General features: G+C 40.7%; 1 protein-coding gene across 1 annotated transcript in view; it reads right to left on the bottom strand.

The window, feature by feature from the left end:
- The window catches only part of TUSC3 (tumor suppressor candidate 3), a 71,962-nt gene extending 57,213 nt beyond the window's left edge, over positions 1–14,749 (bottom strand). Inside the window, exon 1 of the mRNA XM_074304820.1 lies at positions 14,399–14,749. Within this exon, the coding sequence (XP_074160921.1) occupies positions 14,399–14,581 (183 nt within the window). The 5' untranslated portion in view covers positions 14,582–14,749. The remainder of the gene's footprint in view (positions 1–14,398) is intronic.
- Between the last annotated feature and the right edge of the window lie 543 nt (positions 14,750–15,292).

Genomic DNA, 15,292 nt, shown 5'->3' with positions numbered 1-15,292 from the left:
GGGTATTTTTCCCATGACTTGATAGATTTTTCTTTTTCTTAAAATTGCATTCTATCCTTTGATCATCAATCCTTTACTAAATGTCTCTTTTATATATTTGAGAAATAAGAACTTTGTCAAAGAAATATGCTATCCATTTTTTGGATATCATAGTCTATGACACTTCTGAAAAAATGAAGTTTCCCTAATTATTTCTTTTTAGGTTTATTTTGTTTTTATTTATCTGAAATCACGTTTACTACCTCATACTTGTTTCTTTTTACTTGATTTCAGGGGAAAAAAAGGCAAAATCTAAGTTGATACAAAGTAAAGTGAAAAGAATTGGGAGATCACTATGCACAGTAACAGCAATGTTGTAATAATCAACAATGAAAAGCAAAGCAGATTCTGCTACAGTCTCTTATTTTAATTCTATGTCTCTGTTTCAAGTGTATCTCTTGTAAGCAACATATTTTTGGATTCTGTTTTCTAATCCATTATGCTATCTCCTTCCATTTTATGGATAAATTTGTCCTATTCACATTCAGTTATAATTATTATTTTTACCTGTCTTTTTATTCTCTCAAAAGTCTATTTCATCTCTGACTACTTACTCCCTCTCTCAATCCCTTTTATCACTGCCCCCCATCCACCTTATGTTTCCCTCTCCTGTTTCCCTATTGGGTAACATTTTCTTTTTTTTCTTGTTAGTCTCAAGGATAGATTTTTATTTAAAATGACAAGGTGATAGTTTTTATTCAATACAGCTGTATCAAATGTCTACTGTATATAGAACACTGGGGAGGAGGAGGAAGACATAAAAAAGATCCTCCTATTTTACAATCTATTTGAGACAGATAACTGAAGTTGTTGTTGTTGTTGTTGTTGTTGTTGTTGTTTGTTTGTTTGTTTAAAGACAAATAAGCATTCATCTGCTACAGAACCCAATTCCAAGGTTTCAACATGAAGTGGCCTTGGGTATAAGATAAAATTTCTATACCCTATTGAAAAAAGAAAGAGGGGGAGAGGAAGAGAGGGAAAGAGATTGTTGTGTATGCATGTATATGTAATGTATATACATAAGATCAAAGTAAGGCTCAAGCATTGACTGCCATGCCTCTCATTTCCTCCTCCAGTACAAAAAACATTTGAAAATTTTCCCCACTCTACCTCTCCCTCCCCTTCTCCCAGTGACTTCCTCTCATCCCTTAATTAAAAAAAAAAATTATCCCATCATAATCAACTCATAACCAGTGTCCTCTGTTATGATCCTACACAGAGGACCTTTATAATAGGACCTATATAAAAGAGGAGGCTTTATAATAAAGTTCTTCAGAGTTCTAAGTTCTAGTAATATTAACAGTTTAATTTTATTGAATCTCTTATGATTTATTCATGGTCACCTTTTTATGCTTCTTGTACATCTCATTTTTCAATGCCACATTTTTTGTTCAGCCCTGATCTTTTCATCAGAAGTGCTTGAAAGAACTCTACTTCACTACATATTCATTTATCCCAAAAATTAAACTCAGTTTTGCTGGACATATTATTCTTGATTGTAATCCTAGCTCCTTTGCCTTCTATATATCATATTCCAAACCCTCCACTCCTTTAATGTGGAAATCACTAAATCCTGTGTAATTCTGACCATGGTTCCATAATATTTGCAGTTTTTTTCTGGCTGCCTGCAATATTTTCTCTCAAACTTGACCTGTGAGCTCTTGAACTTGGCCATATTTCTAAGTTTTCATATTCTCTTTCAGGAGGTGATTTGAGGATTCTTTCCAATTCTACTATTTTACTCTCTGGGTCTTTTAAGATATTGAGACAGCTATGCTTGATAATTTCTTGAACTATGATTTTAGGCCCTTTCTTTGATCATGGATTTCAGGTAGTCCAATAATCTTAAACTATCTCTCTTTGAGATCTATTTTCCAGGTCAGTTATTTTTCCAATGAGATAGTTCACATTTTGTTTTGTTTTGTTTTTTCATTCTTTTGACTTTATTTTATTGTTTCTTCATGTCACAATGGAGTCATTAGCTTCCATTTGCCCAATTCAAATTTTTAAGCAATTATTTTCTTCAATGAGCTTTTGTATCTCTCTTCCCACTCTTTCCACTTTTCTTTTTGTTTCTATCTTAATTTGGAAGACTTTCATAACCTTCAAATGTGTGTATATATATATATTATATACATATTGTTTCCTTTTTATCTCATTCCTGTTCATTTACATGCCCTTCTCTACCTGCCCCCTTATCCTATTCCTTCACCCTCTTATTTCTTTATAAGACTTTTATTCCCTTCTAAATGTATATGTTCAATTTTTAACCCTGATCTGATGAGAGTAAAAATCTAAAATCCCTCCCTAATCATCTCTTCCCTCCCCCTTATTTGTCTCTGAATTTAGAAAACTTTTATACCCTTCTATATATGTATTGTTCCCTTTTTAACCCATTCCAGATAAGAGCTTTTGTATCTCTCTTCCTAGCTAGCTAAATCTTTTTTTCTTAATAATTTAAGATAAGATAGGGTTCCAGAACTACCAGGCCTCTGCCCCCATCTAATTCCTCTGTTTCCAACAGTTTTGCTCTTTAGAATCACATCATTCTCAACTCTAACCCAATCTTTCTTTAAAACTACCCAATAACTAATGACAATCTTAGACATACACTTTGCTTTTTCATGTGTAAAAACATAGTTTGTCATCAATAAATCCCTTGCAGTTAAGTCTTTGATATTTATATTTTTCTCAGATCTTACATGCCAAATTTTCTATTACATTTAGGCCTTCTTTTACAACAAAATCCTGAAAGTCTGGAAATTTACTGAAGGGTATACCACCTTCTCCCTTCTCCCCTAAATTCAGGATTATACTTAACTTTGCTGGGTACAATTCTGAGCACAACTCCAGCAATATACAGCATTCCAAAATCTACAGTCTTTTAACATGGCTGCTACTAAGTTCTTGTATAATTCTAATAGTGACTCCACTATATTTTTGTTTTTTTCCTTATTGATCTTAATATTTTCTCCTTGACTTTACAGTTTTAGATTTGGCTATAATTTTCCTGTAGGTTTTCCCTGCATAGGATCTCTTTTAGGTGATGCCAATTTTCTTTAATCATTTTTAGTATTATATCAAGATTCTTTTTTTTTTTTTAATCACAGCTTTCAGGTAATCCAATTATTCTTATGTTTTCTCTTCTTGATCTATTCTCCAGACCAGTTGTTTTTCTTAAGAGATGCCTCACATTCTCTATTTTTTCATTCTCTATATTTTGTTTTATTATTTCTTTGCCTCTCACAACTTTGCTGGCTTCCCCTTGCCCAATTCTATTTTTCAAAGAATCATTTTCATCCTTAAGATTCTAGATCTCCTTTTCTAGTTGTTTGACTTTCTTTCCATAACCTTATTTTTCTAGGTGTTCTCTTGTTTTAAGTTTTTCCTACATATCTTGTAATTTTAAAGTCTCTTTTGAGATCCATGAATTTTTTTTTTAGGCAGGTTTGATATTACTCTTTGGGGTGTATATATATATATATTTTTTTTTTACTTCAATATCCTCCTATAAAGATAGTCAAAAAACCAACCTTCTCTATTCCTATAGTAAATTTCTTCTTCCTTTGGCTTTTTTTTTTTTTTTTTTCAAATTTATAGCAATTTATTAGTGTAAACACCTTTAGTTCTATGATGAGGAAGGAGAACTCCACTTTCCTATAAGTTCCTGTAGGCCAGCAACATCCTCACTCCAAACACACACACACACACACACACACACACACACACACACACAGTGGACTGGTTTCTTCTCACTCAGGGCCACTCCTCAGCAGAACAGCTGGGCCTTATTAGCATAAGTTCCCTCAATTTTTCCAGGCTCCCATGCCAAACTCCCCACAATGTCCAGGAGATGAAAATTCCTGTGGCTGGGACAGGGGCTATCTCCCAGTACAGCTAGCTCCCGGCTCACAGATTGCTGTTTCACTGTAACTAGCCTGGAGGTGTTTACCCTTCACAAGAGCCAAATTTCTGTCTTATCTTTCTTCAGATCTTTTTACTGGTTCCCAGGAGGTTCATGGCTATGTCCCATCTCTAGCTTTTAGCCATTCTACATTGTCCTGAGGCACTATTTTGTCTTGTTTGTGGAAATCTGGAGAGTTTGAAATTTTCTGATCTTCTCCATCATTTCCCCAGAATCCTCTAAGTCGGCCTGCCTTTTAAGGAGTTCTTTTCTTCATTGAATATTTATGCTCCTGTTTTCAAAGTCAGTTCTAAAGCTCTGCAGCTTTTCAGTGTTTCCAAGCTGGTGTGATCTGGAGGAAGATATGGTCACTGTTTTTGTTTTGCACTTTGACTATTACTCAGGAAGAGCCCCTGCTCTCTGGTAACCAAAAATACTAATGTTCCTGTCTGCCCCACAACTACAACTTAGAACTGCTTATAGTGAATAAAATTATCACCTCTAAAAGTTGACCTCTTATTATCTATTTTGTCTAGGTACCAGATATCTTCCCTAATGGTGTCTACACCATTGAATGAAAGCAATGGAAGGTATCAGTTTTGTCTCTGTCACCAACTATCCAATATGGTCCCTGGCACACAGGAGGTGCCTAACAGATATTTGCTGACTGACAGAACTTGTTCAGTCTTTTTTTTGTCACCTTCTTGCGAACAAAAGCATACACAGTCTGTCCTGCTTTACTTGCATTCAGTTCTGCCATCTGGGGACAAAAATCTGTCTTTCATAAAGCAAATTTATTTGAATTCTGTTTAACTTTTATTTACTTGAAATTAAGAGAATCCAAAGAATTCATTATTTGACAAAAATTACTGGGAAAACTGGAAATTAATATGGCAGAAATTAGGCATGGACCCACATTTAACACCATATACCAAGATAAGATCAAAATGGGTCCATGATTTATTTAGGCATAAAGAATGAGATCATAAATAAATTAGAAGAACATAGGATAGTTTACCTCTCAGACTTGTGGAGGAGGAAGGAATTTGTGACCAAAGGAGAAATAGAGATCATTATGATCACAAAAAAAAAAAATTATTACATCAAATTAAAAAGCCTTTGTACAAACAAAACTAATGCAAATAAGATTAGAGGGGAAGTAACAAATTGGGAAAACATTTTTATAATCAAAGGTTACGATAAAGGCCTCATTTCCAAAATATATAGAGAACTGACTCTTATTTATAAGAAATCAAGCCATTCTCCAATTGATAAATGGTGAATTCTCAGATGAAGAAATCAAAACTATTTCTAGCCATATGAAAAGATGCTCCAAGTCATTATTAATCAGAGAAATACAAATTAAGACAACTCTGAGATACCACTACACACCTGTCAGATTGGCTAAAATGACAGGCAGGGAAAGATGACGCGGAATGTTGGAGGGGATGTGGGAAAACTGGGACACTGATGCATTGTTGGTGGAATTGTGAATACATCCAGCCATTCTGGGGAGCAATTTGGAACTATGCTCAAAAAGTTATCAGACTGTGCATACCCTTTGATCCAGCAGTGTTACTACTGGAGTTATACCCCCAAGAGATACTAAAGAAGGGAAAGGAACCTGTGGCAGCCCTCTTTGTAGTGGCCAGAAACTGGAAACTGAGTGGATGCCCATCAATTGGAGAATGGCTGAATAAATTGTGGTGTATGAATGTTATGGAATATTATTATTCATTAAGAATTGACCAGCAGGATGATTTCAGAAAGGCCTGGAGAGACTTACATGAATGGATGCTAAGTGAAATGAGCAGGACAAGATCACTATACACTTCAACAACAATACTATATGATGATCAATTCTGATGGATGTGGCCATCTTCAACAATGAGATGAACCAAATCAGTTCCAATAAAGCAGTAATGAACTGAACCAGCTACACCCAGCGAAAGAACACTGGGAGATGACTATGAACCACTACACAGAATTTCCAATCCCTCTATTTTTGTCCACTTGCATTTTTGATTTCCTTCACAGGATAATTGTACACTATTTCAAAGTCTGATTCTTTTTGAACAGCAAAATAACTATTTGGACATGTATACATATATTGTATTTAACTTATACTTTAACATATGTAACATGTATTGGTCAACCTGCCATCTGGGGGAGGGGGTGGGGGGAAGGAGGGGAAAAGTTGGAACAAAAGGTTTTGCAATTGTCAATGCTGAAAAATTATCCATGCATATATCTTGTAAATTTAAAAAAAAAAAAAAAAAAAAAGCAAAAATAAATAAATTAGAGTAACATAGGATAGTTTATCTCTCAGATTTGTGGAGGAGGAAGGAATTTGTGACCAAAGGAGAACTAGAGATCATTATTGATCACAAAATAGAAAATTTTGATTATATCAAATTAAAAAGCCTTTGTACAAACAAAACTAATGCAAACAAGATGAGAAGGGAAGCAACAAATTGGGAAAACATTTTTTTCCAGGTAAAGGTTCTGATAAAGGCCTCATCTCCAAAATATACAGAGAATTGACTTTAATTTATAAGAAATCAAGCCATTCTCCAATTGATAAATGGTCAAAGGACATGAACAATTTTCAGATGATGAAATTGAAACTATTTCTACTCATATGAAAGAGTGTTCCAAGTCACTATTGATCAGAGAAATACAAATTAAGACAACTCTGAGATACCACTACATACCTGTCAGATTGGCTAAGATGACAGGAACAAATAACGATGAATGTTGGAGGGGATGCAGAAAAACTGGGACACTGATGCATTGTTGGTGGAGTTATGAATGAAAGAAGGAAAAGGTATCTATATGTACCAAAATGTTTGTAGCAATCCTTTTTGTAGTGGCTAGAAACTGGAAAATGAACGGATGCCCATCAATTGGAGAATGGTTGGGTAAATTATGGTATATGAATGTTATGGAATATTATTGTTCCATAAGAAATGACCAGCAGGATGAATACAGAGAGGCTTGGAGAGACTTACATGAACTGATGCTGAGTGAAATGAGCAGAACCAGGAGATCACTGTACACTTCAACAACAATACTGTATGAGGATGTATTCTGATGGAAGTGATATCTTCAACTAAGAGAAGATCTAACTCGGTTCCAATTGAGCAATGATGGACAGAATCGGCTACACCCAAAGAAGGAATACTGGGAAATGAGTGAACTGTTTGCATTTTTGTTTTTCTTCCCAGATTATTTCTACCTTCTGAATCCAATTCTTCCTGTGCAACAAGAGAACTGTATGGTACTGCACACATATATTGTATCTAGGATTTACTATAGCATATTTAACATGTATAAGACTGCCTGCCATCTAGGGGAGGGGGTGAGGGAGGGAAGGAAAAAGTCGGATGCCTTTAGATGATTTGGAGATGCCTATTAACTTGGCAGGAGAGGGAGGGTGAGAGATCCACTTCACACTAACTTGGTTAGGGTCCAGGTCCATATCAAGAAAAAAATTTAACACATGGCAACTGAGAACATCAACAATCATTGTCAAACACAATTACCTAACACCTCCATCTTAAGAATGTCATATGTAAGGCTGTCTGTTAAGACATAGGGTGAAGGGGGCTAGATTCTCTATAAGAAGCAAAGAAAAAATCCTCCAACTCAGAAAGGGTGTGGGCTTAACCACTCACCCCACAGCCTGGGAGAAGCCTATTAGTTGTTAATATGTGAGATAAATGACCTTGCTCTAGTCACTATCCCAAGGACCCAAAGGGAATCTAGAAAGAATAACAAGCTGACAGCCAAAAGGAAAAGGGGAGCTCTTCTAAAAGTTAGTAACAGTAGTTAGTTACAGGATAGTTTCTGGCCTTATACACTATTCACTTCTTGGGAGGAATGTCTATTTGGAAAATCAATAGTAATAGAAGCCTTCTGCATATATGTAGGTCAGAACCAAAGGAAGGGATACAGTCAAAGGGCTTTAAGGCTTTAAATATGCTGTGCAATGCTCATGCATGCAAACTACTCCAAACTGAAGGCATTTGCTCTTTACCAAGATTAACTGGATGGTCCATCAGAAGAAGCCAGATCTCTCCCAATTTTTGCCTGACGCCTCCTAGATAGTCAAACAAGAGAGTTTAGACCAGTGGTCCTCAAACTTTTTAAATAGGGGGCCGGTTCACTGTCCCTCAGACTGTTGGAGGGCTGGACTATAGTAAAAACAAAAACTCACATTCTGTCTCCGCCCCTCAGCCCATTTGCCATAACCCGGAGGGCCACATAAACGTCCTCGGCGGCAGCATGTGGCCGCCGGCCATAGTTTGAGAAAACCCTGGTTTAGACTATAACCAGGCATTGCAACATTAAGCCAAGCAAGGTAAAGATAGCATCTGCCTATGAAAAAGCTAGGGAGGTGGGAAACAGGCAGAGAAGTAGGTCCAGAAAGAGCCCAGCCCAGCCTGCCTAGGTCCAACAAAGCAGCAGTGGCTCTGCCCCCCAAGGCCCAGCTCATCCCAGGAGCTTATGTCTCTCTGAAGATAATGTGCAAGTTCCTTCATAGTGTCCTTTCTGTCTCTGCATCCCCCTATGCTTAGCACAGCAGGAAGGTAAAGCATTTTTTTTAAGTGACTGAGTCATCCTTATTAAAATTTATATTCCAAATAAAAATACTGAAAGTCAAGATTAGAAGGCAAACCCTGAAACTATACTCTCAGTCAGTCAACAAGCCCTTAATGACTACTTTTAATACAGAACAATAACCATCCTGTGACAGGTCCAGTGCTAAGCAGTGCAGAAGAAAAGAAGCCCTGAATTTAGGAGTTCCCAGGCTCAGGAACTGAGAAAGTAAAGTTCCTTTTCTTCCCCAGTCACAATTTGCCCATTATTATGGTTGTTGTTGTGTATTCTTTGTTCTCAGAGAGGATCAATGACATCAGGAGAGAAAGGTCTTGCCTGGGGTGTGAATTGGATTTAAGTGAGTCATTGGTGTCACTTTCTCAGTCACAGTGGAAAGACATAAGTCAGGATAATGGGCAATGGCCCACTCCACAAAGAGGGGCCAAAGAAGAGGGCAGGTGATTTTCTTTGGGAATCTTTTAGACTTCTTCCCAGTCCATGCCAGCCACCAGCTGCCTTCTCCTGGGGGCAGAACAATTGGGGAAAGTCCCTCACTTCCTAGAGAGGACAGGGCATTCAAGGACTCCAGGAAGCAGCCAGCAGGATGTAATGATTTACAAAGAAACCCAGGACCCCATAATATCAGCAGCAGAGTAGAAAGAAACCAGCAGTGACTTTCTAGACCCAAAAGATGTTCTTACAAAGAGCCAGCCTGAATTTATCAAGACAAACTGGGAGAGAGATCCCTGAAGATGGCAGATGGGCCCTTTACAGACCCTTCTAATTCCCAAAGCTGAAGAGCAATCATACAGCAGCATATGTAATGTAATCAACTCACTGCAGAATCCCTATTTCTAACTAAAACCAACAGCTACAAGACTAATGAATAGTAGTCTGCAATACTTAGCACTACTAGTACATGGTTGGAGTGCCCATACCCTGATGTCATGGAACAAACACAACCTCAGAAAATCCAAACTATATGAGAAAAGTGGGAGGCAAATAGAAAACATCAAAGATGATCCTTGTGTCCTGACTGGTGAGGAACAATTAGCAAGGTGAGAGTAAGGATCCCATGAGGTGACAGGTACACAGCTTGAGTGCTGCATAGGGACTCACTGAGTAGTAAAAAAGTATCAAAGAAAGGCCTCCAGGGCACTGGCCCAAGGAAGGACTGCCAGAAAGACAGGGACAAGAATAGCAGAGGACAGGGTAAAGGCCTATTAGCTACACCAGCAAGCACTAAAATACCAAAGAATGGATGACAGGAGAGAGAGACCACTGGGTTTAAAGTCAAGAGGATCTGTGTTCAAATCCAGTTCTATAGCTTCCAGACCCTAAATGAGCCAAAAGCCAGTAAACTGAAGGTGATGATTGGTACTCTGCGGCAAAGACCTCCAAGAGAGATCATTCTGGAAACAAAGAACATGCCAAATTATTCAGAGCAGCACTTAGTGACTGCATCAAATGCAAACAAAGTGGGCCAGATGCCCATCAGCTGGATAATGGCTGAAAGAGAAAGAACAACTAGGATAAACAGATGTGATGGAATATTACTGTGTAGAAGGAAACATAGAAAGGTTCTTTAAAATAACAGCTAGTAAGCACTTCTATAGTTTGCAAAGTACATTACAATATTATCTCATTTGATCTTCACAACAACCCTGCAGAGAAGCTATTATTAAATCCATTTTACTGCTGAGGAAACTGAGGCAGACATCAGTTTAAGTGACTTGTTCAGGGTCATATAAGTAGTAGCATCTGAGATTAGATTTGAATTCAGGTCTTCCTGACTCCAGGACCAAGGGACTATCTATCTGCCTAAAAGCTGTATAAATCAATATAGAATAGAAATGCAGAATAAGAATATCAATATACACAAATGATGGACTTAGAAAACAAAGAATGGAATACAATGTGCCCTCCCTTACAACAGAGGTAGGGAAACTACTGGGACAGAATATAGCATACATCATTTTTTTTTTAATTTAATAGTTTTTATTTACCAGATATATGCATGAGTAATTTTACAACACTGACAATTGCCAAATCTTTTGTTCTAATTTTTCCCCTCCTTCCCCCCCTCGCCCCCAGATAGCAGGTTGACCAATACATGTTCAATATAGCATATAGCATACATCATCTTATAGAATCACTTTGTGTGGGGTTTTTGCTCCATTGTTTTTCTTACATGGAAGGATTCAGTCTACAGAAGAAAGGTGTTTTCCATCTGTCCCCTTCCTTCTCCCCTTCCCCCAATGACTATAACAAGAATGAAGTCATTGATTTCATGTACTTAAATTCTCTTTTAGACCGAGGAAGTTCGTTGAGAAGTGTGAGGACAACAGGAGGATTAAGTATCTATAGCAGGGCAGATTAACTGTACACACAGCCCAGTTAAAAGAGTGGGCCACCCTAAAGCACTGCCCCTTCTTCCTCAGTTTGGTAAATGCCTTCCTTTAACCCTGCAGTAAGAGCCCCTAACTGTAGTCTGCCCAAAAAAACAATCCTGGGGAGCTCAGGGACATGCACCCCCACCCCCTCACCCGCAACAGTGCAATAGGGAAATCTCTGTTCTCTGGATTCAAATCTGAGTTCTGACCACATGAGTAACCTTGCTCAGCTTATTCACAACTTAGGCCTCAGGTTCCTTCTCTGTAAAATGAGAGCCAAACTATAAGATATCTGTGTTACATCCTAATGGAGAAAATGACTTGTATCTCTAGTCGACGGTCATGATAACAAGCTGGGGTAGGAATACATCGTCATTAGTGGTTGCTGCGATTACTGTATTGACTCGTTCCTTTCTCATCATGTATAACTCTGACCTCCATTACCATCCATCTTCTATTTGGTTTATTTGGAGGTGTCCTTATTACTGTAAGCTGAGTCTTTACAGGCTTCTGTAAGCTTGGCACAGACAGGGCTGTGCTACATTGCCAATAGCAAGGTACCAAGGAAAACAAGAGATTTAGATGAAAAGAACTTAAAGGAAGAGTAGAGAATGATTAAATGTTATTTGAAATAAGTAAAAACATTCTTCCTAAGGTCTGGAAAGGCACTTTTTAGACACATCACAGTAAATTTCAAGACCCCCATTTTTGTCCTCTAGAAGTAAACTGCCCAGATGTATGGTAACATAAAAACAAAGGGAATCCTCTTGATGGAGAAGGAACCATCTAAGGACAAGAATGCAGACTATATTTTAACCTGGCAGCTTCTACGTTTTACATTTAGTGTTAGGCTTTCTCTATTTTGTTCAGTCTTTAAGATTCACTTCACTTGCACACATATTTCTGTGTGTGTGTGTGTGTGTGTGTGTGTGTGTGTGTGTGTCTCCGTCTCATATACACACACGTTTCAATGATCTAACATTGAGTCACAAGCACTAAATGCTGAAGGTGAATTAAAACATTGTACAAAAAACTGTTAGCACTACTGTCTATCTACCCAGGTTACTTATACCTTTGGAATCCAATTCTTATCGTGCAACAAGAAAATGGTATTTATACATATATATTGTATCAAGGTTATACTGTAACACATGTAAAATGTATGGGATTGCCTGTTATCTAGGGGAGGGAGTAGAGGGAGGGAGAGGAAAATTTGGAAAAGTGAATAAAAGGGATAATGTAAAAAAAAATAAATTACTCATGCATATGTACTGTCAAAAAATTATAATTATAAAATTAATAAAAATAAATAAAAATTAAAAAGTTAAGAGTTCTTTAAAAAAAAAAAAAATTGTACAAAAACCTAACCAAACTGTTGGCAGGATCCCCTCCCAGCACATGATAGAGCCTGCATTTTCATTGACATCATATAAAATGAGTTCCTTTCTCTGCATCATTCCCCTGCCCCCCTTTCTCCTGATGTATTTATTCCCTACTAAGGCCAAGCCTTCTCCCTTCCAGGCCTGGCCCACAGCAGGGCTTCTGCCTCTCCCAGCACTGGCTGTACCAACATCTCTCCTTTTTTCACTATCTTCACTACTGCTTCACTCCTGACTCCTCTGCATCTGCCCACAAATGTGTCCCCAGCTCCAGGCAGCCTAAAACAACCTTGCCAGGACCTTTCTCTATTGCTATCATGTGGCTGTTTCCAGCAATGTTAAAATTTTTTTAAGGTTTTCTTTCTTTCTTTCTTTCTTTCTTTCTTTTTTTTTTTTTTTTTTTTTTTTTAAACGTAATCTCACAATCAGAAAGATGAAACAACAGACTTTTTGTGTAAAGAATTAAATGCTATATACAATCATTTCAAACTGATCAACACAACGGGGAAGAGCCTGTTAATCACACTTCCTCCCTGCTATGCTCTTCTTTAGGCTTTCTGGACACCCCCTCTGTCCCCGTTCTCCCTCTCTGGCCAAGCCCTTCTCAGGCTCCTTTCCTGCATCCTCACCCAGGCCATGCTCTCTAACTACAGTGTCCCCCAGGACTCCGTCCTGGATCCTCTTTTCTTCTACTGCTTTACCGGAGTGATCTCATCAGCTCCCAATGCTTTCATTTTCATCCCATGATTCTCCTATCTACCCCTCCTGCACCAATCTGTTTAACCTCTAATTTCCCATATCCCACTACTCCAGCTCAAGACATCCAAAATAAAACAGAACTCATCTTTCCTTTTTTCTTTTAATTTTGGGGGTTGGTGGGGGGAGGCAATTGGAGTTAACTGACTCACCAGGTCTTTCTGATTCCAGAGCCTGGCTCTATCCATTGTACCACTGAGCTGCCCCATCATCTCTCCCTTCCCTATTACTGTCAAAGGCACCCCAATCCTCCCAGTCCTTCATGTCCACAACCTAAGAGTCCCCCTGGACTCTTCACCATCTAGTACTACTAGTGCCTTCTCTTGACCACTTTCTTTGGGAATAGATGAACAAGCTGTTTCCATGCAGTTTCCCCTCTCACACACTGCTCCTTCTGAGAAAATGTCATTCTTTCTATCTCCAGGGCTTAGCAGAGGGACTGCACGCAGTAGGCCCTGAATGAATGCTCGCTGACTGGTGGGTAACATTCTGTATCTTTGCCACTGAGAAATTTCACGGGGAAAGGTAACAAATCCACAAATAACTTCCAACTAGTTTCAGTAACCAACCGCAGAAATGACCAGCACGCTGGCGCCCTTGAACAAGCTGGACACTTTCTTACAAAGCAGTGGCCAGGAGTGGCGTAATGATAGCATCAGAGGGTGTATGAAAAGCCACAGAAGGACACTTCCTGTGGGAGAGGGAGGTCGGGATGGGCAGTCCATCCAATGAGAAAAGCCAAATGGGGAAGGGGGCCGCAGGAGAGTCAGGTATCCTTGGAGGGAAATCCCAGGGCCTGTGAAATGACACGAGACTCTTCTAGGCAGCCTTGGACGTCCCCTTCCTCACCCCAATTAGGTTACAGACTAGGCAGATTGTGAGGCAGTCCCAGCCGCCACGCTCTGGTCCGCAGCCCACTGCAGGCTCCTCGGCTCGGCCCCACCCCAGGGTAGCTCCCCGAGACCAGGGCAGCAAGTGGTCTTAATTTGCATTCAAGAGACGGATGGATAAGTCACCCTAACCCACTTTCTCCAAGTTCTTCCCGCTCATTTCCCAGCTAGGGAAAAACAGGTCCCGCCCCGGGGCGGGGCTTAACGAAAAGGTATGTGTGGGCACGCGCGGGGGTGTCCGCTGCTGTTGCCATGAGAACAGGAGGATGAGGTCGAAGCGCGGAAACAAACGTGGCGTTGCCCGGCAACGCGGCCCCGGTGCGCCAGACACCCCACCCCCACCGCTCCTGCACCTGCTGCTTCCCCGAGCCCTCTCTGCGCACGCGCAGCTCGCACCCCTCCAGCCCAGCCGCGCCCCCACGCGCGCACCCGTACCTCCTTTTTCTTCTGGGCCACGCTCGGGGGCGCGCACAACAGCAGCAGCAGGAGCGGCAGCAAGAGCGCGCAGCTCGCGCCCGCCAGGCCCCACCGCCACCGGCTCCGGGAAGGCATGCTCACGCCGCCGCCTCGCGGGGCCCGTCCCGCTGCTGCCGCCGCCTCTGACCTGGACACCGCCATCGCCCGTGCTCCGGTGCCCCCGCTGCTGCCAACCGCTTCCCCGAGAGTCCCGAACTGACCGTCAGACCAACACCCGGCACAGACAGCCGCTGCCCCGCCCCACGCCGCGCCACTGAAGGAAAGGAACTGCACTTGCGCAGTCCACACCCAAGCCCCGCCCCCGGCCCTGGCTTCTCTCCCGCTCCGCCCCCTGAGAATGTGCCTCTTCCCCGGCTCCGCCTCCTGAGACCCCGCTGCTCTCTGACTCCTCCCCTTTCGTTTCCCTCCTCTACGGCCCCGCCCCCGCCCCCGCCCCTTCACCTCCGGCTCCGCCCTCCTGCCCCCATCATTCCAATTCTGACTCCACCCCTTATGTGGACCTCCCCCAATTTAGGTGTGGCTCCTTAGGTCTGTCCTTCCCACGTTTTTGTAGAGAAAGACCTCTGGGCCTGAGTCTTTGGATGACTCCTCCCCCATCCCTTGGGTGTGGCTCTCACTAATTGATTTCACCTCCCTCCAGTTCTGACCGTTCCAGTCCGAGAGCTATGTTCTTGGGGGCATCGGAGACAAGAACCCCCTAAACTGCTTCAAATACAGTGCACTTTACGGAACACGGGATGCCCACAGGGAAGGAATGGAAGGTGTTTGGAAAGATTGGTTGGAGCCCAATTCTGGAAGGACCTAAACCCAGACCAGTGGCAGAAGCGGGAAGAAAGGTTGTGTAGCCCATCA

The sequence above is a fragment of the Sminthopsis crassicaudata genome, chromosome 3 (genome assembly GCF_048593235.1).
Source record: "Sminthopsis crassicaudata isolate SCR6 chromosome 3, ASM4859323v1, whole genome shotgun sequence".
In the NCBI taxonomy this organism is placed as follows: domain Eukaryota; kingdom Metazoa; phylum Chordata; class Mammalia; order Dasyuromorphia; family Dasyuridae; genus Sminthopsis; species Sminthopsis crassicaudata.
Note: the sequence above shows the minus strand (reverse complement) of the source record. Positions and strands in the feature narration are given on the sequence as shown.